The sequence below is a fragment of the Eriocheir sinensis genome, unplaced genomic scaffold, assembly GCF_024679095.1.
Source record: "Eriocheir sinensis breed Jianghai 21 unplaced genomic scaffold, ASM2467909v1 Scaffold457, whole genome shotgun sequence".
Classification (NCBI taxonomy): domain Eukaryota; kingdom Metazoa; phylum Arthropoda; class Malacostraca; order Decapoda; family Varunidae; genus Eriocheir; species Eriocheir sinensis.
In genome coordinates, this window is record NW_026111784.1 from 307,949 (window position 1) to 331,192 (window position 23,244).

General features: G+C 44.1%; 1 protein-coding gene across 1 annotated transcript; it reads left to right on the top strand.

Moving 5' to 3' along the window:
* The first annotated feature begins 20,192 nt into the window (after positions 1–20,192).
* On the top strand, positions 20,193–22,581 carry LOC126992419 (ADP-ribosylation factor-like protein 4C). The gene has a single exon (XM_050851157.1). The coding sequence runs from the start codon at positions 20,624–20,626 to the stop codon at positions 21,464–21,466; it is 843 nt and encodes a 280-aa protein (XP_050707114.1). The 5' UTR covers positions 20,193–20,623; the 3' UTR covers positions 21,467–22,581.
* Positions 22,582–23,244: the final 663 nt, after the last annotated feature.

A 23,244-nucleotide genomic window follows, 5' to 3' on the forward strand; every position in this document is an offset into this window, starting at 1 on the left:
TGAGGATGACCTCTGCGCTCCTGTTGGTTACCGTCCTGTTAGTAAAGCCTAATACCCTGTTAGCCCTATTCCTCGCACTAATACATTGCTTCCTTAGTTTTAGGTCAGAGTTCACTAACACTCCCAAATCCCTTTCACACTCAGACCTGCCTAGCGCTGTGGAGTCTAAACTATACCCGTGTAATGGGCTGCGTGTTCCTACATTATAAGAGTAATATTTAGTAGTCCGCCCACACCCACCCACACGCACACCCATAACCCACCCACACCCACCCACCTACACCCATAGCCCACACCCACACCCATAACCCACACCCACCCACCCACACCCACACCTACACCCACACCAACACCTACACCCATAACTCACACCCACACACACACCCATAACCCAAACCCACCAACCCACACCCACACCCACACCCACACCCATAACCCACACCCACCCACCCACACCCACACCCATAACCCACACCCCACCCACACCCACACCCCACCCACCCACCCACACCCACCCACCATAACCCACCCACCCACCCACCCACCCACACCCACACCCATAACCCACACCCACCCACCCACACCCACCCACCCACACCCACCCACCACACACACCCATAACCCACACCCACACCCCCACACCCACACCCACACACCCACACCCACACCCACACCCACACCCACACACCCACCCCCACACCCCCACACCCACACCCACACACCCACCCCCACACACCCACCCCCACACACACACCCCCCCACACCCACACACACACACCCACCCACCCCCACACCCCGACACACCCACACACACACCCCACACACACCCACACACCCACACACCGACACACACCCACCCACCCACCCCCACACCCACACCCACACACCCCACCCCACACCCACACCCACCCACCCACCCACACCCACCCACCCACCCCCACACACCCCCCCCCACCCACACCCACCCACACCCACACCCACACCCCCCCACCCACCCCCACACCCACACCCACCCCCACCCACCCACACCCACCCACCCACACCCACCCACACCCACCCACACCCACACCCACACACACCCCCACACCCACCCACCCACACCCACACAACCACACCCATAACCCACCCACACCCACCCAACCACACCCATAACCCACCCACCCAACCACACCCATAACCCACCACACCCACACCCATACCCCCCCACACACATACATATATATATATATATATATATATATATATATATATATATATATATATATATATATATATATATATATATATATATATATATATATATATATATATACATACATACATACATACATATACAGAGAGAGAGAGAGAGAGAGAGAGAGAGAATGAATGAATGAATGCGGTGCTACACTCCCCGAGGCCACGCCTGTCTGCTTTGCTGCATGGTGACGGAAGTGTGTTCACACTATACAACACTGACAGGCTCCGGGCCGGGCCGTACCGGCGCGGACCTGCAAAATATTCTCGCCGACAATCCCGACCGGCAAGTGGTGGTGACGGTCCGCGCCGGAGACGTGCAGGTCCGTAGCAGTGTGAACACAACACTGGGTTTCCCATTGAAGAATATTTTGTCGTCCGGAACGGTGCGGTACGGACCGGTCATTTTACATATGGTGTGAATCAGCCTTTGCCGACCCGAGATGACCCACAAACTACTTCAGCCAATTCTTTTTTCTTGTTTTTGTCTTCTTTTCCTTCTCTTTTCCATCTTCTTTTTTTTTCTTTATTATTTCACTTTACTCCTTCCTTTAAACAACTTCTCTTTTCTAAACTTTCATCAATCCATTTACATTTTTTTTACTTTTTCTCTTTTTTTCAACTTTTTCTTCATCGTTTAACTTTCTCTTTTCATCCATTTTCTTCACTTTACTGTTTCAACAACTTCACTTTTCTTCTGTCAATCAACTTATCTAACATTTTCTCAACCCATTTATTTTTTGTCCTCATTTTTTTTTTATTTTATCTTTTTTCATAATTTCTCTACTATGTATTTTTCCTTCTTTTTCCTACCTGACTGTGCTCATCCTGAACAGCCTCGCTTCTCTTCCTTCGGATACTTCATCAAATGTTTCCTCATCGCATTACATTTTTCCCCTGCTCTTTGTTTTTTTTCCTTTTTATTTATTTAACCAGTTTTTCCACAACGAGACAATTCGCTCATTAACTTTTTTCTCCTAACTGTTCTTCCTATTTTTAGTCCCTCCTTTCCCTCATCTTCATTTAATTAACGTTTTTCTGATGGTTAAACCTCCTAACTTATCCCCTGAGCTCTTTTCATTAGATTTTCTACCATATCATTTTGTCGTGTATTTTTAAATCCATGTCGTCATTACAAATTAACTTTCCCGCGCCTTCCTTACCATAATCATTTTAATTCAATCCTTCGTGTTGAGCATCATAAAGTACGGATTAAAGATATGGGAAAATAGTGGAGGATGCCATATCCAGCAGGTGCAAAAAACACAAAATTTTGCAGCCAAAGTTGCGCTTGGTGCAATAAATTTGACCATGCAACACCATATATAGGGGAGCTAAGGTGGCTGAAGATATGTGATATGTACAAGTACGAGTCGGGAATCACTGTGAATAATGTAATGAGTAAAAGATTGCCGGGTTGGTTGTTCTCGCTCCCTAAGGTGAGTGAGACTCACGATGTCAACACAAGACATCAACACCAACTACTTGTTCCCAAAACTAGAACTTGTATAGGAGACAGGTATCTACTGGTAGCTGGACCTAAACAGCCTACCTGATCACGTGAAGGACGCCAAATATATTTATTTTATTTTTTAACGAACAGACTTTCTCCAAGTCGTGACTACACTCATGTATATGATATTTTTTATGTTATTATACGTTTTATGACACCATTCTTGTATATGGCTATTATATTATCTTACGACAACGTGTACGCACATTGCTATTTTATTAGTATTATATCATTTTATTCTTGTTTACGGAAAACCTTATGTCTTATCTTTTCAAGATCTAGGTCTTATATTGCATCGTTTACTATCATCTTATTTCCTATTTTATCTGTATATCTTAACTTGATATAAGGTCCTAGTATAGAAACCCCAGTATGTTTTTTCGATCTGTACTAGGACGTTTTTGTCACAATGTATGCCAGTAATAACCAGGGCCGTAGCAAGAAGTAGTGAGCCCCCCCCCAAAAAAAAAGCTTCTGTGGGGCCCCATACAGACAAACCGTTTTTTTTTTTTTTTTCAGTAATAGTAGGAGTAGCTTTATTAAAAACAATGAATGATGATGTTATATATTTAAGTGGCGCTGAGCCGGGCACAACATGGGGGCACGACTGATAAGCAGGCCTATCAGAGTACAAAAATAATGTTTCTCTCAACAAAGTATGATAAATTTAAATGCAAAACGATCATTGAAAGGCTTTTTTCGAGCTTTGTGGTTTGCAAACTTATTAACCAAAGCATCAAACTCACGAGATCTAGCAACATCAAGTTCAATGAAGGCGATTCCTAGAACAGAGAGCCTCTCATCTGACATTGTTGACCGCAAAATATTTTATTTTTATTTTCATTCTACTAAAGCTTCTCTCTGCACTTGCAACAGTAACTGGAGTTGTTAACATAGCTCTCAACACAATTCCAGTGTTTGGGTATATTTCCCGAAGATTATTACTACAAATATATGTTAAGAAATCTTTAGCAGTAGCAAGAGTTTTTTTCTCTACTGACAACAGCAATGAAATGTCTCAACTCCATTTCCAGTTCAGGTGCATCAATGTCTCCCATTATTTCCTCATGGTTCTTGTATCGAGTGTGAAGCTTGTTTTCGTCAATACACTGCTTGAATTGCTTCGTATTGTACAAAAAGCCAAACAGGTTATGCCACTCCATAAGCTGACTAACTCCCGAGGTGACGGATGATATAACCTGATCTACTACAACAAAGAAGAACTGACATTTTTTTTTTATCCTCAGATAAGATACTTTCATTGCGACACATAGTCAAACATGCTTTTTTTTCTTCGTGTACGCGTCTGCGGAAATACTTTTGCTACATCCACCTGCTCAGCTATTTCCGATGCATTAAGAACAGCTGTATTATACCCTGTATTGCGATACTGTTCAAAGAATGCCATAGTAGTAGTCACCCCTGCCTGCAACACACCAATTGTTATGTCTGATGACTGAATAAGCTTGCTGGTCTTATTGATATGAAATAAAATGTCGTACCATATGCAAACTGCTAATAGAAATGGCCATTAGCTAAATATGTCCAAGAGTGCACCTGCTCCTGTGGCCACCCCATCTTTTTTCTCGAGAGCATATTCTCTCAGCACTGATAAGGCGTTGTTAATTTCCTTCATATGATATCGGAGTGGTTTAACAGCTTCAATTCGTGACTCCCACCTGTTATCTGATGGACCTTTAGCTATAATAGGCAAACATTCTTCAAGAATAGCCCATCGAAATGTAGATGAGCTAAATATCACAAACATTCTGTTGATGATGCCCAAAAAATCAATGGCATAATTTGAGGATTTCGCTGCATCTACAATCACCAAATTCCAGGTATGAGCCACGCAGTACACACAAAGCACGCTGATTCGGTTCTAATGTACGTGCTTGTACTCCTTTATTAACAAAAGAAAAAAAATATGAACGTTGGAGTCTCCAAGAGGCCGGTTGGCCTATACAAGGCAGCTCCTTTGACCCTAAGCTCCCGTGTATCTAACCCCACCTGATATCGCTGTCCATTAATTTATCTAATCTATTTTTGAATGTGACAATTGTATTGGCACTCACCACATGACTGCTAAGCCTATTCCACTCATCCACAACCCTGTTAGTAAACCAATTTTTGCTTATGTCCTTGTTGAATCTGAATTTATCCAGTTTAAACCCATTACTTCGTGTCCTACCCGGCTCTCTTAATAAAAAAAAACTTATGAATATCTCCCTTATTAAAGCCCTTCATCCATTTATAAACCTCGATCATGTCTCCACGCACCCTTCGCCTTTCTAGAGAAAGCAAGTTTAACTGTTTGAGTCTTTCCTCGTATGGCAAGTTTCTCAACCCCTGAATCATCTTAGTCATCCTCCTCTGCACTAATTCTAACATTTCGATATCCATTCTATAGTAAGGTCACCAGAACTGAACCGCATAATCAAGATGGGGTCTAACTAATGCTAAATATAGTTTGAGGAAGACTTCGGAGCTTCTGTTGCTTACGCTCCTTGAAATAAATCCGAGTACCTTATTTGCTCGATTTCTAGCTTGAATGCATTGTGCCCTTGGACGGAGATCAGAACTCACTAAAACCCCTAAATCTCTCCCGCACCCAGACCTGCTTATGAGAGTGTCATTTAAGCAATAGTTGTGATAGGGGTTGTTCCTACCTACACTCAGAATACTGCAATTCCCTACATTGAACTCCATATGCTATTTATCCGCCCAGTCATACAATCTGTTTAGTTCATCCTGGAGAATACTGGTGTCCTGATCCGACTCAATTACTCTACCGATCTTGGTATCACCTGCAAACTTACTGACATCAATACTAATTCCTGTATCTAAGTCATTGATATAAATAATAAACAAAAGTGGACTTAATACCGAGCCTTGTGGGACCCCACTCGTAACACATCCCCAGTCAGATCTTTTACCATTGATCTGCACTCTTTGCTTCCTATTGCTAAGCCACGCCTTGACCCAGTTCAAAACTTTACTCTCTACTCCGTGAGCCTGTAATTTAAGCAACAGTCTTTGGTTAGGAAGTTTGTCAAACGCTTTACTAAAATCAAGATAGATTACATCATAATTTTCATCTCTGTCTTCCGCCTCAAATACTTTATTGTAGAAGGACAAGATATTGGTGAGGCATGATCTGCCTTTCGTGAACCCATGCTGCGAGTCGTGAATTAAGCTATGTTTCGCTAGATGCTCCCGAATGATCCTGGCTATTATGGACTCCAGCATCTTGCCTTTAACCGATGTTAAGCTAATTGGGCGATAGTTTGAAGCAGCTGACCCGTCCCCCTTTTTTGAAAATCGGCGTCACATTAGCTATTTTCCATAGGCTGGGCACATAACCAGTATTTACCGACATCTTAAAGATGTCGGTTAATGGGTCACTGAGTACAACAGCTAATTCCTTTAATACCCTCGGAAATATCCCGTCAGGACCTGGCGACTTATTCTTATTAAGCTTATCTATCTCATCCCGAACTATTTGTCTTGTAATGATTATATCCCTCAATTTATCGCCATCCCCGCCCTCGTACACCTGAACCCTTTCCGGAATAGTCGTTCGATCCTCTTGTGTGAATACTGAAAGGAAGTAGTAGTTCAACAATGTGCTCATATTTTCGTAATTTTCTACTAGCTCCCCTGTGTTTGTTTTCAGCGGCCCAATTTTCTCCCGTGTTTTTGTTCTATACATCTGAAAGAAGCCCTTAGGATTACTTTTCGCCTCATTTGCTACTTTGATCTCATAATTCCTTTTTGCTATCCTGGTGTTCTTCTTCACTAATCTAGATAGTTCGACATACCGGCCCCTGAGATGTGTTTCACCATTCTTTATTTTCTGATAAATTCCCTTTTTTTTACCCTATCTCGTGTTTTAGTCCACGAGTCATCCACTTAGGGTCATTGTTTTCTTTTCTAAGTGTTCGTTGTGGTATATGCTGTCCTTGACCCTCTAATATTACTCTATTTAAATTATTGTAAGACATTTCTACATGGTTCTCCTGGTTCTCCAACCCACAGTTCTGGACCTAATGAATCCCTAGATTATCCCAGTTTACCCCTTCAAGATGTCTTCGAGGCCCCTCGTAATTTGCTCTTCTAATATCTGGCACTAGTACTGGGTTTGGTTCGCCTCCTACCGCCCAGTTTAAGCTAAAACGAACCGTTCTGTTTGTGTATATATATATATATATATATATATATATATATATATATATATATATATATATATATATATATATATATATATATATATACATATATATATATATATATATATATATATATATATATATATATATATATATATATATATATATATATATATATATAATTCAATCAATCAATCAATGAGGGCATACATCGGGGGACGCGTCGCCTAATCCACCCCACGACGCGCTATGCCCGGGGGTCCCTCCGGGCGAGTCTCCAAGCAGGCCCCCTTCCCAACCCGAGTACCTCCCGGCAGGATCTGTCGACTTGGTCAATCCACGAACTCCGTGGGCATCCCCTTGGCATCGCCCACGTGCTCGTATAGCCGGGGTTGGCGTTGACGGACTATGCAGGTAATATATGTCGAATCAGTCTCATGGAGTAGTCGCCGGTTTGACACAAAGTCATTTCAGTGATACCCCATGATTCTGCGTAGACACTCTTTATTAAAGACATCAATCCGCGTCTACAGGTCCCCGTTTAGTGTCCATGTCCCACATCAATAGAAGAAGACAGGGAGCACAAGGGACTTGAAGATCCGAATCTTTGCTCTTTTGCATAGGTATCGACAACGCCATATACTCGTGCTGAGCGAGTCCATTACACCTTGGGCTAGACCAATCCGCCGTAAGACTTCCTGGCAAGACTGACCGTTGTTATGAACTACGCTACCAAGATACGTGAAACTTTCCGAGATCTCAACGTCCTCGCCACACGCATGAACAGACTGTACTGTGTTTTCCAACAAGCCACAAAACATCAGTACCTTGGTCTTGGCCCAGGAGACCTGGAGTCCCAAGGGCTTCTCCTCCTCGTTCAGTGCCTCGAGAGCCATCACCAGAACCTTCAGCGACTCCGCCAGGATTAATGCATCATCAGCAAAAACAAGGTCAGTGACCCTGGTATTGCCAATGGATGCTTCGTAATGACTCCGGTCCACAACTCTGCCCAGTACCCAGTCCATACAATTGTTGAAAAGAGATTGGTCAAGGACACAGCCCCGCCTCACTCCCGCATTCACGGGAAAAAAGCTGGACAAGCCCCCCCCCCCCCCCCACACACACACACACACACACAAACCCCACAAACACACACACACACTTCACAGCACTCTCTGTCCCAGAATACAGGCCAGTCAGCAGACCAATAGTCCTCGCAAGAATCCCACGGAGTCGCAGAAGATACCAGAGTGCCTCACGATGCACTGAATGAATCGCCTTCTTGAGATCGACATAGGCTACACGCATCCCCTGTCGAAACTCACCTCGGCGCTCCACTAGTACGCGATGTGCTAGGATACGATCAGTTGTTAACTTACCAGGCGTGAACCCAGACTGTTCGGGTCTCTGAAGCTTCAGCAGCTACCTGCGAATTCGCATCAGTAATAGGTGGGGAAGCAACTTGACTGGCACACTGAGCAGTGTAATACCACGGTAGTTGTTGCAGTCCTGGCGGTCCCCTTTCCCTTTCCAGATAGGGACGATCAACCCCCTCTTCCAGTCATGAGGAATGGTACCGGACTGTCTTACGGCAGTCAAGACCGCAAGCAGCCCATGGAACATGGCCTCACCTCCAGCTTTAAGCAGCTTCGCGCTGATGTTTTTTTTTTTTTTTTTTTTTTTTTTTACAGCAAAGGAGACAGCTCAAGGGCACAAAAAAGTAAACATTAATAAAAAAAAAGCCCGCTACTCGCTGCTCCTAAAAAGAATCCAAAGAGGTGGCCGAAAGATAAGTCAGTTTCGGGAGGAGAGGTGTCCTGATACCCTCCTCTTGAAAGAGTTCAAGTCGTAGGCAGGAGGAAATACAGATGAAGGAAGATTGTTCCAGAGTTTACCAGCGTGAGGGATGAAAGAGTGAAGATGCTGGTTAACTCTTGCATAAGGGGTTTGGACAGTATAGGGATGAGCATGAGTAGAAAGTCGAGTGCAGCGGGGCCGCGGGAGGGGGGGAGGCATGCAGTTAGCAAGTTCAGAAGAGCAGTCAGCGTGGAAATATCGATAGAAGATAGAAGAGAGGCAACATTGCGGCGGAATTTAAGAGGTAGAAGACTATCAGTATGAGGAGGAGAGCTGATGAGACGAAGAGCCTTTGCCTCCACTCTGTCCAGAAGAGCTGTGTGAGTGGAGCCCCCCCACACATGAGATGCATACTCCATACGAGGGCGGACAAGGCCCCTGTATATGGACAGCAACTGTGCAGGGGAGAAGAACTGGCGGAGACGGTACAGAACGCCCAGCCTCGAGGAAGCTGATTTAGTAAGAGATGAGATATGAAGTTTCCAGTTGAGATTTTGAGTTAAGGATAGACCGAGGATGTTTAGTGTTGAGGAAGGTGATAGCTGGGTGTTGTCAAAGAATAAGGGATAGTTGTTTGGAAGATTGTGTCGAGTGGATAGGTGGAGAAACTGTGTTTTTGAGGCGTTGAAGGACACCAGGTTCTTCTTGCCCCAATCGGAGATAATAGTAAGGTCTGAGGCTAAGCGTTCTGCAGCCTCCAGCCTTGAGTCGTTAAGTTCCTGAAGGGTGGGTCTTCTATTAAAAGAAGTTGAATAATGCAGAGTGGAATCATCGGCGTAGGAATGGATAGGACAGTTCGTTTTGGAAAGAAGATCATCAATGAACAACAGAAACAGAGTGGGAGATAGGACAGAACCCTGTGGGACACCACTGTTAATAGATTTAGGGGAAGAACAGTGACCGTCTACCACGGCAGAAATAGAACGGTCAGAAAGGAAACTGGAGATAAAGGTACAGAGAGAAGAATAGAAACCGTAGGAGGGTAGTTTAGAAAGCAAAGATTTGTGCCAGACCCTATCAAAAGCTTTTGATATGTCCAGCGCAATAGCAAAAGTTTCACCGAAACGGCTAAGAGAGGATGACCAAGAGTCAGTTAAGAAGGCTAGGAGATCACCAGTAGAACGCCCCTTGCGGAACCCATACTGGCGATCAGATAGAAGGTCAGAAGTGGAAAGGTGCTTTTGAATCTTACGGTTAAGGATTGATTCAAAACCTTTAGATAGACAAGAAAGTAAAGCTATAGGACTGGAGCGGTCACCCTTCTTAGGTACAGGCTGTTTGAAGGCATACTTCCAGCAAGAAGGAAAGGTAGATGTTGACAGGCAGAGGCGAAAGAGTTTGACCAGGCAGGGTGACAGCACGGAGGCACAGTTTTTAAGGACAATAGGAGGCACTCCATCAGGTCCATAAGCCTTCTGAGGATTGAGGCCAGAGAGGGCATAGAAAACATCATTTTGAAGAATCTTTATAACAGGCATAAAGGAGTCAGAGGGGGATGAGTAGGAGGAATATGCCCAGAATCGTCCAGAGTGGAGTTTTTAGAAAAAGTTTGAGAGAAGAGTTCAGCCTTAGAGATAGATGAGACGGCAGTGTTGCCGTCAGGACTGAGTAGTGGAGGGAAAGATGAAGAAGTGAAGTTGGAGGAGAGGTTTTGGGCTAGATGCCAGAAGTCACGGGAAGAGTTAGAGAAAGCAAGGTTTTGACATTTTCTATTAATGAAAGAATTTTTGGTTAGTCGGAGAATAGATTTGGCACGATTTCGGGCAGAAATGTAAAGTTCATAATTAGCATTAGTTTGAAGGCTCTGGTATCTTTTGTGAGCTACCTCTCTATCATTGACAGCACGAGAACAAGCGTGATTAAACCAAGGCGTTTTAGCGTGAGGAGTAGAGAAAGAACGAGGAATGTATGCCTCCATTCCAGAGACAATCACCTCTGTGATGCGCTGAGTACACACAGAGGGGTCTCTATCCTGGAAGCAATAATCATTCCACGGGAAATCGGAAAAGTACATCCTCAGGTCGTCCCACCGAGCTGAAGCAAAATGCCAGAAGCATCGCCTCTTCGGTGGGTCCAGAGGATGTACAGGAGCGATAGGACAGGATGCAGAAATAAGATTGTGATCGGAGGAGCCCAACGGAGAGAACAGTTTGACAGAATAAGCAGAAGGGTTTGAGGTAAGGAAGAGGTCTAGAATGTTGGGCCGATCTCCAAGACGGTCAGGAATACGTGTAGGGTGCTGGACCAACTGCTCTAGGTCGTTGAGGATAGCAAAGTTGTAGGCTTGTTCACCAGGATGGTCAGTGAAAGAGGATGAAAGCCAAAGCTGGTGGTGAACATTGAAATCTCCTTGGATGGAGATTTCAGCGAAGGGAGAGTGGGTCAAGATGTGCTCCACTTTAGAATTCAAATAGTCAAAGAATTTTACATAGTTGGTAGAGTTAGGTGAGAGATAAACAGCACAGATGTATTTAGTAATAGAATGACAGTGAAGTCTTAACCAGATGGTGGAAAATTCAGAAGAGTCAAGGTCGAGGGCACGAGAGCAAGTGATGTCGTTGCGCACGTAGGCGCAACATCCAGCTTTGGATTGAAATTTAGGATAGAGATAGTAGGAGGGAACAGAGTAGAGATTGCTGTCAGTAGCCTCAGAAACCTGTGTTTCGGTAAGGAAGAGAAGGTGAGGTTTAGAGGAGGAGAGATGATGTTCCACAGAATGAAAATTAGAGCGAAGACCGCGAATGTTGCCGAAATTGAGAAGAAAGAGGTTCGAGGAGTTATCAAGACACCTCTCGGGTCGGCAGCCAGAAGGGGAGTCCTCCCTGGGGGAATTTGTGGTCCCCCCCCCCCCAGACGGGGACTCCGAGGCTTGGTGTATGTGAGCCATTTTGAAATTTTAATTTTGGGAAAAGGTGTATATGTTGTGAGAATGTAGTGTGGTGTGGATAAAGAGAGGATCTGTCTTGTGTGATAATTATGTTTCCTTTCCAGGTAATGTTGTGTGATATGTTTCCTTTCCAGGTAATGTTGTTTGATATGTTTCCTTTCCAGGTAATGTCGTGTGATATGTTTCCTTTCCAGGCAATGTAGTGTGATATGTTTCCTTTCCAGGCAATGTAGTGTGATGTGTGATATGTTTCCTTTCCAGGTAATGCTGTGTGATATGTTTCCGTTCCAGGTAATGTTGTGTGATAAGTCTCCTTTCCAGGTAATGCTGTGTGATAAGTTTACTCTCCAGGTAATGTTGTGTGATAAGTTTACTCTCCAGGTAATGTTTTGTGATAAGTTTACTCTCCAGGTAATGTTGTGTGATATGTTTCCTTTCAGGGTAATGTTGTGTGATATGTTTCCTCTCCAGGTAATGTTGTGTGATATGTTCCCTCTCCAGGTAATGTTGTGTGATATGTTTCCTTTCCAGGTAATGTTGTGTGATATGTTTCCTTTCCAGGTAATGCTGTGTGATAAGGTTACTCTCCAGGTAATGTTGTGTGAAAAGTTTACTCTCCAGGTTATGTTTTGTGATAAGTTTACTCTCCAGGTAATGTTGTGTGATAAGTTTACTCTCCAGGTAATGTTGTGTGATATGTTTCCTTTCAGGGTAATGTTGTGTGATATGTTTCCTCTCCAGGTAATGTTGTGTGATATGTTCCCTCTCCAGGTAATGTTGTGTGATATGTTTCCTTTCCAGGTAATGTTGTGTGATATGTTTCCTTTCCAGGTAATGTTGTGTGATATGTTTCCTCTCCAGGTAATGTTGTGTGATATGTTTCCTTTCCAGGTAATGTTGTGTGATATGTTTCCCTTCCAGGTAATGTTCTGTGATATGTTTCCTCTCCAGGTAATGTTGTGTGATATGTTTCCTTTCAGGGTAATGTTGTGTGATATGTTTCCTCTCCAGGTAATGTTGTGTGATATGTTTCCTCTCCAGGTAATGTTGTGTGATAAGTTTACTCTCCAGGTAATGTTGTGTGATAAGTTTACTCTCTAGGTAATGTTGTGTGATATGTTTCCTTTCAGTGTAATGTTGTGTGATATGTTTCCTCTCCAGGTAATGTTGTGTGATATGTTCCCTCTCCAGGTAATGTTGTGTGATATGTTTTTTTTCCAGGTAATGTTGTGTGATATGTTTCCTTTCCAGGTAATGTTGTGTGATATGTTTCCTCTCCAAGTAATGTTGTGTGATATGTTTCCTCTCCAGGTAATGTTGTGTGATATGTTTCCTCTCCAGGTAATGTTGTGTGATATGTTTCCTTTCAGGGTAATGTTGTGTGATATGTTTCCTCTCTACGTAATGTTGTGTGATATGTTTCCTTTCCAGGTAATGTTGTGTGATATGTTTCCTTTCCAGGTAATGTTGTGTGATATGTTTCCTCTCCAGGTAATGTTGTGTGATATGTTTCCTTTCAGGGTAATGTTGTGTGATATGTTTCCTCTCCAGGTAATGTTGTGTGATATGTTTCCTCTCCAGGTAATGTTGTGTGATATGTTTCCTCTCCAGGTAATGTTGTGTGATATGTTTCCTTTCAGGGTAATGTTGTGTGATATGTTTCCTCTCTACGTAATGTTGTGTGATATGTTTCCTTTCAGGGTAATGTTGTATGATATGTTTCCTCTCAAGGTAATGTTGTGTGATATGTCTCCTTTCCAGGTAATGTTGTGTGAAATGTTTCCTCTCAAGGTAATCTTGTTTCATATGTTTCCTCTCCAGGTAATGTTGTGTTATATATTTCCTTTCCAGGTAATGTTGTGTGATATGTTTCCAGGTAATGTTATGTGATATGTTTCCAGGTAATTTTGTGTGCTATGTTTCCACGCAATGTCATGTGATATGTTTCCAGGTAATGTCGTGTGATATGTTTCCAGGTAATGTCGTGTTATATGTTTCCAGGTAATGTCGTGTGATATGTTCCCTTTCCAGGTAATGTTGTGTGATATGTTCCCTTTCCAGGTAATGTTGTGTGATATGTTCCCTTTCCAGGTAATGTTGTGTGATATGTTCCCTTTCCAGGTAATGTTGTGTGATATGTTTCCTTTCCAGGTAATGTTGTGTGATATGTTTCCTTTCCAGGTAATGTTGTGTGATATGTTTCCTTTTCAGGTAATGTTGTGTGATATGTTTCCTTTCCAGGTAATGTTGTGTGATATGTTTCCTCTCCAGGTAATGTTGTGTGATATGTTTCCTTTCAGGGTAATGTTGTGTGATATGTTTCCTCTCCAGGTAATGTTGTGTGATATGTTTCCTTTCCAGGTAATGTTGTGTGATATGTTTCCTTTCCAGGTAATGTTGTGTGATATGTTTCCTCTCCAGGTAATGTTGTGTGATATGTTTCCTTTCCAGGTAATGTTGTGTGATATGTTTCCTCTCCAGGTAATGTTGTGTGATATGTTTCCTTTCAGGGTAATGTTGTGTGATATGTTTCATCTCCAGGTAATGTTGTGTGATATGTTTCATCTCCAGGTAATGTTGTGTGATATGTTTCCTTTCAGGGTAATGTTGTGCGATGAGTTTACTCTCCAGGTAATGTTGTGTGATATGCTTCCTTTCCAGGTAATGTTGTGTGATATGTTTCCTTTCCAGGTAATGCTGTGTGATATGTTTCCTTTCCAGGTAATGTTGTGTGATATGTTTCCTTTCCAGGCAATGTAGTGTGATATGTTTCCTTTCCAGGTAATGTTTTTTTTTTTTTTTTTTTTTTTTTACGGCAAAGGAGACAGCTCAAGGGCACAAAAAAGTAAACATTAATAAAAAAAAAAGCCCGCTACTCGCTGCTCCTAAAAAGAATCCAAAGAGGTGGCCGAAAGATAGGTCAGTTTCGGGAGGAGAGGTGTCCTGATACCCTCCTCTTGAAAGAGTTCAAGTCGTAGGCAGGAGGAAATACAGATGAAGGAAGATTGTTCCAGAGTTTACCAGCGTGAGGGATGAAAGAGTGAAGATGCTGGTTAACTCTTGCATAAGGGGTTTGGACAGTATAGGGATGAGCATGAGTAGAAAGTCGAGTGCATCGGGGCCGCGGGAGGGGGGGAGGCATGCAGTTAGCAAGTTCAGAAGAGCAGTCAGCGTGGAAATATCGATAGAAGATAGAAAGATAGGCAACATTGCGGCGGAATTTAAGAGGTAGAAGACTATCAGTATGAGGAGGAGAGCTGATGAGACGAAGAGCCTTTGCCTCCACTCTGTCCAGAAGAGCTGTGAGTGGAGCCCACACATGAGATGCATACTCCATACGAGGGCGGACAAGGCCCCTGTATATGGACAGCAACTGTGCAGGGGAGAAGAACTGGCGGAGACGGTACAGAACGCCCAGCCTCGATGAAGCTGATTTAGTAAGAGATGAGATATGAAGTTTCCAGTTGAGATTTTGAGTTAAGGATAGACCGAGGATGTTTAGTGTTGAGGAAGGTGATAGCTGGGTGTTGTCAAAGAATAGGGGATAGTTGTTTGGAAGATTGTGTCGAGTGGATAGGTGGAGAAACTGTGTTTTGAGGCGTTGAAGGACACCAGGTTCTTCTTGCCCCAATCGGAAATAATAGTAAGGTCTGAGGCTAAGCGTTCTGCAGCCTCCAGCCTTGAGTCGTTAAGTTCCTGAAGGGTGGGTCTTCTATTAAAAGAAGTTGAATAATGCAGAGTGGAATCATCGGCGTAGGAATGGATAGGACAGTTCGTTTTGGAAAGAAGATCATCAATGAACAACAGAAAAAGAGTGGGAGATAGGACAGAACCCTGTGGGACACCACTGTTAATAGATTTAGAAGAACAGTGACCGTCTACCACGGCAGAAATAGAACGGTCAGAAAGGAAACTGGAGATAAAGGTACAGAGAGAAGGATAGAAACCGTAGGAGGGTAGTTTAGAAAGCAAAGATTTGTGCCAGACCCTATCAAAAGCTTTTGATATGTCCAGCGCAATAGCAAAAGTTTCACCGAAACGGCTAAGAGAGGATGACCAAGAGTCAGTTAAGAAGGCTAGGAGATCACCAGTAGAACGCCCCTTGCGGAACCCATACTGGCGATCAGATAGAAGGTCAGAAGTGGAAAGGTGCTTTTGAATCTTCTGGTTAAGGATTGATTCAAAAGCTTTAGATAGACAAAAAAGTAAAGCAATAGGACGGTAGTTTGAGGGATTGGAGCGGTCACCCTTCTTAGGTATAGGCTGTATGAAGGCATACTTCCAGCAAGAAGGAAAGGTAGATGTTGACAGGCAGAGGCGAAAGAGTTTGACCAGGCAGGGTGACAGCACGGAGGCACAGTTTTTAAGGACAATAGGAGGCACTCCATCAGGTCCATAAGCCTTCTGAGGATTGAGGCCAGAGGGCATAGAAAACATCATTTTGAAGAATCTTTATAACAGGCATAAAGGAGTCAGAGGGGGGATGAGTAGGAGGAATATGCCCAGAATCGTCCAGAGTGGAGTTTTTAGAAAAAGTTTGAGAGAAGAGTTCAGCCTTAGAGATAGATGAGACGGCAGTGTTGCCGTCAGGACTTAGGAGTGGAGGGAAAGATGAAGAAGTGAAGTTGGAGGAGATGTTTTGGCTAGATGCCAGAAGTCACGGGAAGAGTTAGAAAGCAAGGTTTTGACATTTTCTATTAATGAAAGAATTTTTGGTTAGTCGGAGAATAGATTTGGCACGATTTCGGGCAGAAATGTAAAGTTCATAATTAGCATTAGTTTGAAGGCTCTGGTATCTTTTGTGAGCTACCTCTCTATCATTGACAGCACGAGAACAAGCGTGATTAAACCAAGGCTTTTTAGCGTGAGGAGTAGAAAGAACGAGGAATGTATGCCTCCATTCCAGAGACAATCACCTCTGTGATGCGCTGAGCACACACAGAGGGGTCTCTATCCTGGAAGCAATAATCATTCCACGGGAAATCGGAAAAGTACATCCTTAGGTCGTCCCACCGAGCTGAAGCAAAATGCCAGAAGCATCGCCTCTTCGGTGGGTCCAGAGGGTGTACAGGAGCGATAGGACAGGATGCAGAAATAAGATTGTGATCGGAGGAGCCCAACGGAGAACAGTTTGACAGAATAAGCAGAAGGGTTTGAGGTAAGGAAGAGGTCTAGAATGTTGGGCCGATCTCCAAGACGGTCAGGAATACGTGTAGGGTGCTGGACCAACTGCTCTAGGTCATTGAGGATAGCAAAGTTGTAGGCTTGTTCACCAGGATGGTCAGTGAAAGAGGATGAAAGCCAAAGCTGGTGGTGAACATTGAAATCTCCTAGGATGGAGATTTCAGCGAAGGGAGAGTGGGTCAAGATGTGCTCCACTTTAGAATTCAAATAGTCAAAGAATTTTACATAGTTGGTAGAGTTAGGTGAGAGATAAACAGCACAGATGTATTTAGTAATAGAATGACAGTGAAGTCTTAACCAGATGGTGGAAAATTCAGAAGAGTCAACGTCGTGGGCACGAGAGCAAGTGATGTCGTTGCGCACGTAGGCGCAACATCCAGCTTTGGATTGAAATTTAGGATAGAGATAGTAGGAGGGAACAGAGTAGAGATTGCTGTCAGTAGCCTCAGAAACCTGTGTTTCGGTAAGGAAGAGAAGGTGAGGTTTAGAGGAGGAGAGATGATGTTCCACAGAATGAAAATTAGAGCGAAGACCGCGAATGTTGCCGAAATTGAGAAGAAAGAGGTTCGAGGAGTTATCAAGACACCTCTCGGGTCGGCAGCCAGAAGGGGAGTCCTCCCTGGGGGAATTTGTGGTCCCCCCCCCCAGACGGGGACTCCGAGGCTTGGTGTATGTGAGCCATTTTGAAATTTTAATTTTGGGAAAAGGTGTATATGTTGTGAGAATGTAGTGTGGTGTGGATAAAGAGAGGATCTGTCTTGTGTGATAATTATGTTTCCTTTCCAGGTAATGTTGTGTGATATGTTTCCTTTCCAGGTAATGTTGTTTGATATGTTTCCTTTCCAGGTAATGTCGTGTGATATGTATCCTTTCCAGGCAATGTAGTGTGATATGTTTCCTTTCCAGGCAATGTAGTGTGATGTGTGATATGTTTCCTTTCCAGGTAATGCTGTGTGATATGTTTCCGTTCCAGGTAATGTTGTGTGATAAGTCTCCTTTCCAGGTAATGCTGTGTGATAAGTTTACTCTCCAGGTAATGTTGTGTGATAAGTTTACTCTCCAGGTAATGTTTTGTGATAAGTTTACTCTCCAGGTAATGTTGTGTGATATGTTTCCTTTCAGGGTAATGTTGTGTGATATGTTTCCTCTCCAGGTAATGTTGTGTGATATGTTTCCTCTCCAGGTAATGTTGTGTGATATGTTTCCTTTCCAGGTAATGTTGTGTGATATGTTTCCTTTCCAGGTAATGCTGTGTGATAAGGTTACTCTCCAGGTAATGTTGTGTGAAAAGTTTACTCTCCAGGTAATGTTTTGTGATAAGTTTACTCTCAAGGTAATGTTGTGTGATAAGTTTACTCTCCAGGTAATGTTGTGTGATATGTTTCCTTTCAGGGTAATGTTGTGTGATATGTTTCCTCTCCAGGTAATGTTGTGTGATATGTTCCCTCTCCAGGTAATGTTGTGTGATATGTTTCCTTTCCAGGTAATGTTGTGTGATATGTTTCCTTTCCAGGTAATGTTGTGTGATATGTTTCCTCTCCAGGTAATGTTGTGTGATATGTTTCCTTTCCAGGTAATGTTGTGTGATATGTTTCCCTTCCAGGTAATGTTCTGTGATATGTTTCCTCTCCAGGTAATGTTGTGTGATATGTTTCCTTTCAGGGTAATGTTGTGTGATATGTTTCCTCTCCAGGTAATGTTGTGTGATATGTTTCCTCTCCAGGTAATGTTGTGTGATATGTTTCCTCTCCAGGTAATGTTGTGTGATATGTTTCCTCTCCAGGTAATGTTGTGTGATATGCTTCCTTTCAGGGTAATGTTGTGTGATATGTTTCCTCTCCAGGTAATGTTGTGTGATATGTTTCCTTTCAGGGTAATGTTGTATGATATGTTTCCACTCCAGGTAATGTTGTGTGATATGTCTCCTTTTCAGATAATGTTGTGTGATATGTTTTCTCTCAAGGTAATCTTGTTTCATATGTTTCCTCTCCAGGTAATGTTGTGTGATGTTCCCTCTCCAGGTAATGTTGTGTTATATATTTCCTTTCCAGGTAATGTTGTGTGATATGTTTCCAAGTAATGTTATGTGATATGTTTCCAGGTAATGTTGTGTGATATGTTTCCACGTAATGTCATGTGATATGTTTCCAGGTAATGTCGTGTGATATGTTTCCACGTAATGTTGTGTAATATGTTTCCACGTAATGTCGTGTGATATGTTTCCACGTAATGTTGTGTAATATGTTTCCACGTAATGTCGTGTGATATGTTTCCAGGTAATATTGTGTAATATGTTTCCACGTAATGTCGTGTGATATGTTTCCACGTAATGTCATGTGATATGTTTCCAGGTAATGCTGTGTGATATGTTTCCACGTAATGTCGTGTGATATGTTTCCAGGTAATGTTGTGTAATATGTTTCCACGTAATGTCGTGTGATATGTTTCCACGTAATGTCGTGTGATATGTTTCCACGTAATGTTGTGTGATATGTTTCCACGTAATGTCGTGTGATATGTTTCCAGGTAATGTCGTGTGATATGTTTCCAGGTAATGTCGTGTGATATGTTTCCAGGTAATGTCGTGTGATATGTTTCCAGGTAATGTCGTGTGATATGTTTCCAGGTAATGTCGTGTGATATGTTTCCAGGTAATGTCGTCTGATATGCTTCCAGGTAATGTTGTGTGATATGTTTCCAGGTAATGTCGTGTGATAGGTTTCCAGGTAATGTCGTGTGATATGTTTCCAGGTAATGTCGTGTGATATGTTTCCAGGTAATGTCGTCTGATATGCTTCCAGGTAATGTCGTGTGATATGTTTCCAGGTAATGTCGTGTGATATGTGTCCAGGTAATGTCGTGTGATATGTTTCCAGGTAATGTCGTGTGATATGTTTCCAGGTAATGTTGTGTGATATGTTTCCAGGTAATGTCGTGTGATATGTTTCCAGGTAATGTCGTGTGATATGTTTCCAGGTAATGTCGTGTGATATGTTTCCAGGTAATGTCGTATGATATGCAGTGTTGGCCACGGTTTTGCTAACCTGCTAACCGCTGATTAGCGAGGCAAGTTTTTTCATTAGGTGAGAAGATTTTTCGTTAACTTTGTAAAGTGTTAGTGAACCAATTAGCTTCCGCTGAATATAGTTTCTCGTCCGCTAACTTTAAGTCCACTAAAAAAATCATACAGGTTTGTGGGCAGACACAGCACCAGCTGAGCCACATGGCGCAGTAATTCCAGGGCTTCCACTTTTGGGTAAATTAATCATTAAAATAGGGTAATTGGACGCTTATTAGTGAGATATATTGTCTAAGCTACAACTCATTGAAATTCCAGTTCACTAGGTCTGTTTTTAAGGATTTTAGAGCCAAAATACTAAACCGAAGATAAATCCATATACAGTAAAATAGCGGTTAGCGGTTAGCGTTAGCTTCCACTAATTTCTTTATCGGTTTAGCGGTTTAGCATATGCGAAGTTAATATTATAGTCAGTGGATTACCAGTTAGCGAAGCTAACTTTTTGGTTAGCGGTGCCCACCACTGCTGGACACACTGCCGCTTCCAACACGTTGCAGCGTCTACTCTGTGACTGTTGAGTAGTGTACTCCGTAGAGTGCCCAACGCTGTCTGCTACTCCAGCTGAGCAGTGGACTGTTTTAGGCTACTACTCAGAAGGCTGCACTGTATCAACTGTGTTGCCTACTGTAGAATGCTACGTAGCAACTCACAGGGGTACTTTGTAGGCCACTTACAGGGCACTCTGGCTACTCAGACGAATGGCTGAGGAAAAGGAGGAGGAGGAGGAGGAGGAGGAGGAGGAGGAGGAGGAGGAGGAGGAGGAGGAGGGTGGCCAGGATGAATGTGAGAGTGGCGGCACGCGTGTGGCATGCGGCGGCCGGCCAGGCCAGTGTGGCTGTGTGCGGGTTGGCAGGTGGACACGGGCAGTGCGCTCACCGCCGCGCCGCGCCTCGCCACACATGCAGCTGTTGGGGCAGGAGCTGCGGGGCCTCGTGGGCGGCGTGCTGGGCGTGGGCCGCGTGGTGGCGGCGGGCCTGGCGGGGCTCGTGGCGGGGCCGCCCACACTGGTGGTCGTGGGCCTCGACTCATCGGGCAAGACCACGGCGCTGCTGCGGCTAAAGTACGGCCACTACGTGAACGCCGTGTCCACCGTCGGCTTCAACTGCGAATGTCTGCGGCGCGGCGGCTGCTCCTGGGTGGCATGGGACGTGGGCGGCGCTGAGCGCGTGCGGCCCCTTTGGCGCACCTACACGCGCGGCGCCGACGCGGTGCTGTTCGTGGTGGATGCCAGCAGCGGCGAGGAGCGGCTGGAGGAGGCGCGCCACGAGTTGCACGTCCTGGTGTGCCGGCAAGCGGCACAGAGCGCCGCGCTGTGCCGCTCACGGCCGCCGCTGCTGGTGCTGGCCAACAAACAGGATCTGCCGGGGGCCAGGACGCCCGCCGCCATGGCTGACGCCCTCGGCCTGCACGACCTGCCGCCCGCCCAGCCCTGGGGCCTTGCAACCGCCTGTGCCGTCACCGGCGAGGGTCTGCCCGAGGCCATGGACCTCCTGCGCCGCCTCCTCCTCAAGGCACGCCGGGCCTCGCTCTCACGGGGCTGACTTGCGGGTCACCCTATGCTTCCCGCCGCCCCCACCTCCTTCAGTTTATCCCTGCCCAGCCCCGCACCAAACCCCTGGACCCCCGAGGCGTGAGGCAATGGAGCCCGAGTACTCGTATGGGGACAGGCGGGGAACTACAGACAACTGAGTGCCACTGGTGGCTGACATATGTGATAATGTGTGTGTATGTATGTGTGTGTGTGTGTGTGTGTGTGTGTGTGTGTGTGTGTGTGTGTGTGTGTGTGTGTGTGTGTGAAGCGTGCATGCAGTGTTTGAAGGGGTGTATTTATAATATTTATTGTGCAATAGCCAGAAACGTCACACATACACAAGCACGTAGCCCGTACCCAGAGATCCGTCACTTGTGAGTCGCTCATCCGGGAAAAGTAATAGTTGGCAATCGTGAGACTATTGTGTGATCAGACCATTACACACACACACACACACACACACACACACACACACACACACACACCGCTCCGGTAGATCAATCGGTTAGAGCGCAGCGCTGCAAGGCTTCACGGTCAAACAGGCGGCGGTTCGAGCCCCGCTCAGGCCGGATTCTTTCCGTTGACAAGGAGTGGTTACTGTCCCCCCTTGAGCAAGGGGGATGGGGTGTGTGGTGTGTGAGGTCCTGGCAGTACCCAGAGATCGACCATAATGACCATACATTTCCTCGTGTCGGGAGGGTACCTGCTGGCGAAAGCGAGTCCAACTCGTGATCAGGCCTTGGTGAATTACACACACACACACAAAAAAAAAAAAAAAAAAAAAACAGGCTCTGGTCAGTGTTACATGTAGTACAACTGTATTATACGTACGCGCATCCCTTGAGACAAATGTATATGTAAATAGCCGTCTTTATAAAGATGTAGGAAATATATTTTGTTATACTGTTGAAACTATGTGGAAGTATTATTATCTTTACCACTCTTCTATCGATCTACGTTGGACGCGCACATAAATTAATTGTCTCCTTTCATCATTATAGGACAAAACCAGACACGGAAAAAAAACGAGAAAAACAAGAACAACAGCACCATAAAAAATACGAGTAGAAAGGAAGAACCAGATTAAGAACTAGAAAAAGATCAAGAACACGAATAACTAGAAGAACCAGCAGATCAAGAACAGGAGGAAGAACAAAAACCAGTAAAAATAAGAGAAAAAAAAACACAGACGGAGAAAGTGAACGTAAACAACATTACAAAGAGCAGTATATTAAAACTAACCGCGTGACCTGCTATGCCTCCTGACACTCCCTGACCTGACCTCTTGTTTACCGTGACCGTGACCTCTGACCGCTCGTGACCCTTTATGACCCCCGCTGTCCCCACCAAAACAACCGAACAGAGAGGATTCAGAGAGCTTCAAAACATCTATTGACCCTCTTGGTAAAGTAACACGCAAACAGGTGATGTGGTGGTGGTGGTGGTAGTAGTAGTAGTAGTAGTAGTAGTAGTAGTAGTAGTTGAAGTAGTAGTTGAAGTGATAATATATGTAGTTGTTACTGTTGTTGTTGTAATAGTAGTAGTAGAAGTAGTAGCAGCAGTAGTAGTAGTAGTAGTAGTAGTAGTAGTAGTAGTAGTAGTAGTGGTTGTTGTTATTGTTGTTGTTGTTGTTGTAGCACGAAGAAAAAGAAAACATAGAAAAAGAAAAGAAGAAAAAGAAAGGAAAAAAACAAAACAAAACAACAAAAACAAAACATCAAAACAAAAAAGAGGAAAAAAGGAGAGCAAAACAGAGCACCCACACAAAACGTTGGTTACTCAGGAGAA

Coding starts and splice junctions, on each gene's coding strand:
- LOC126992419 (XM_050851157.1), top strand. CDS start 20,624: ATGGCTGAGGAAAAGGAGGAGGAGGAGGAGGAGGAGGAGGAGGAGGAG.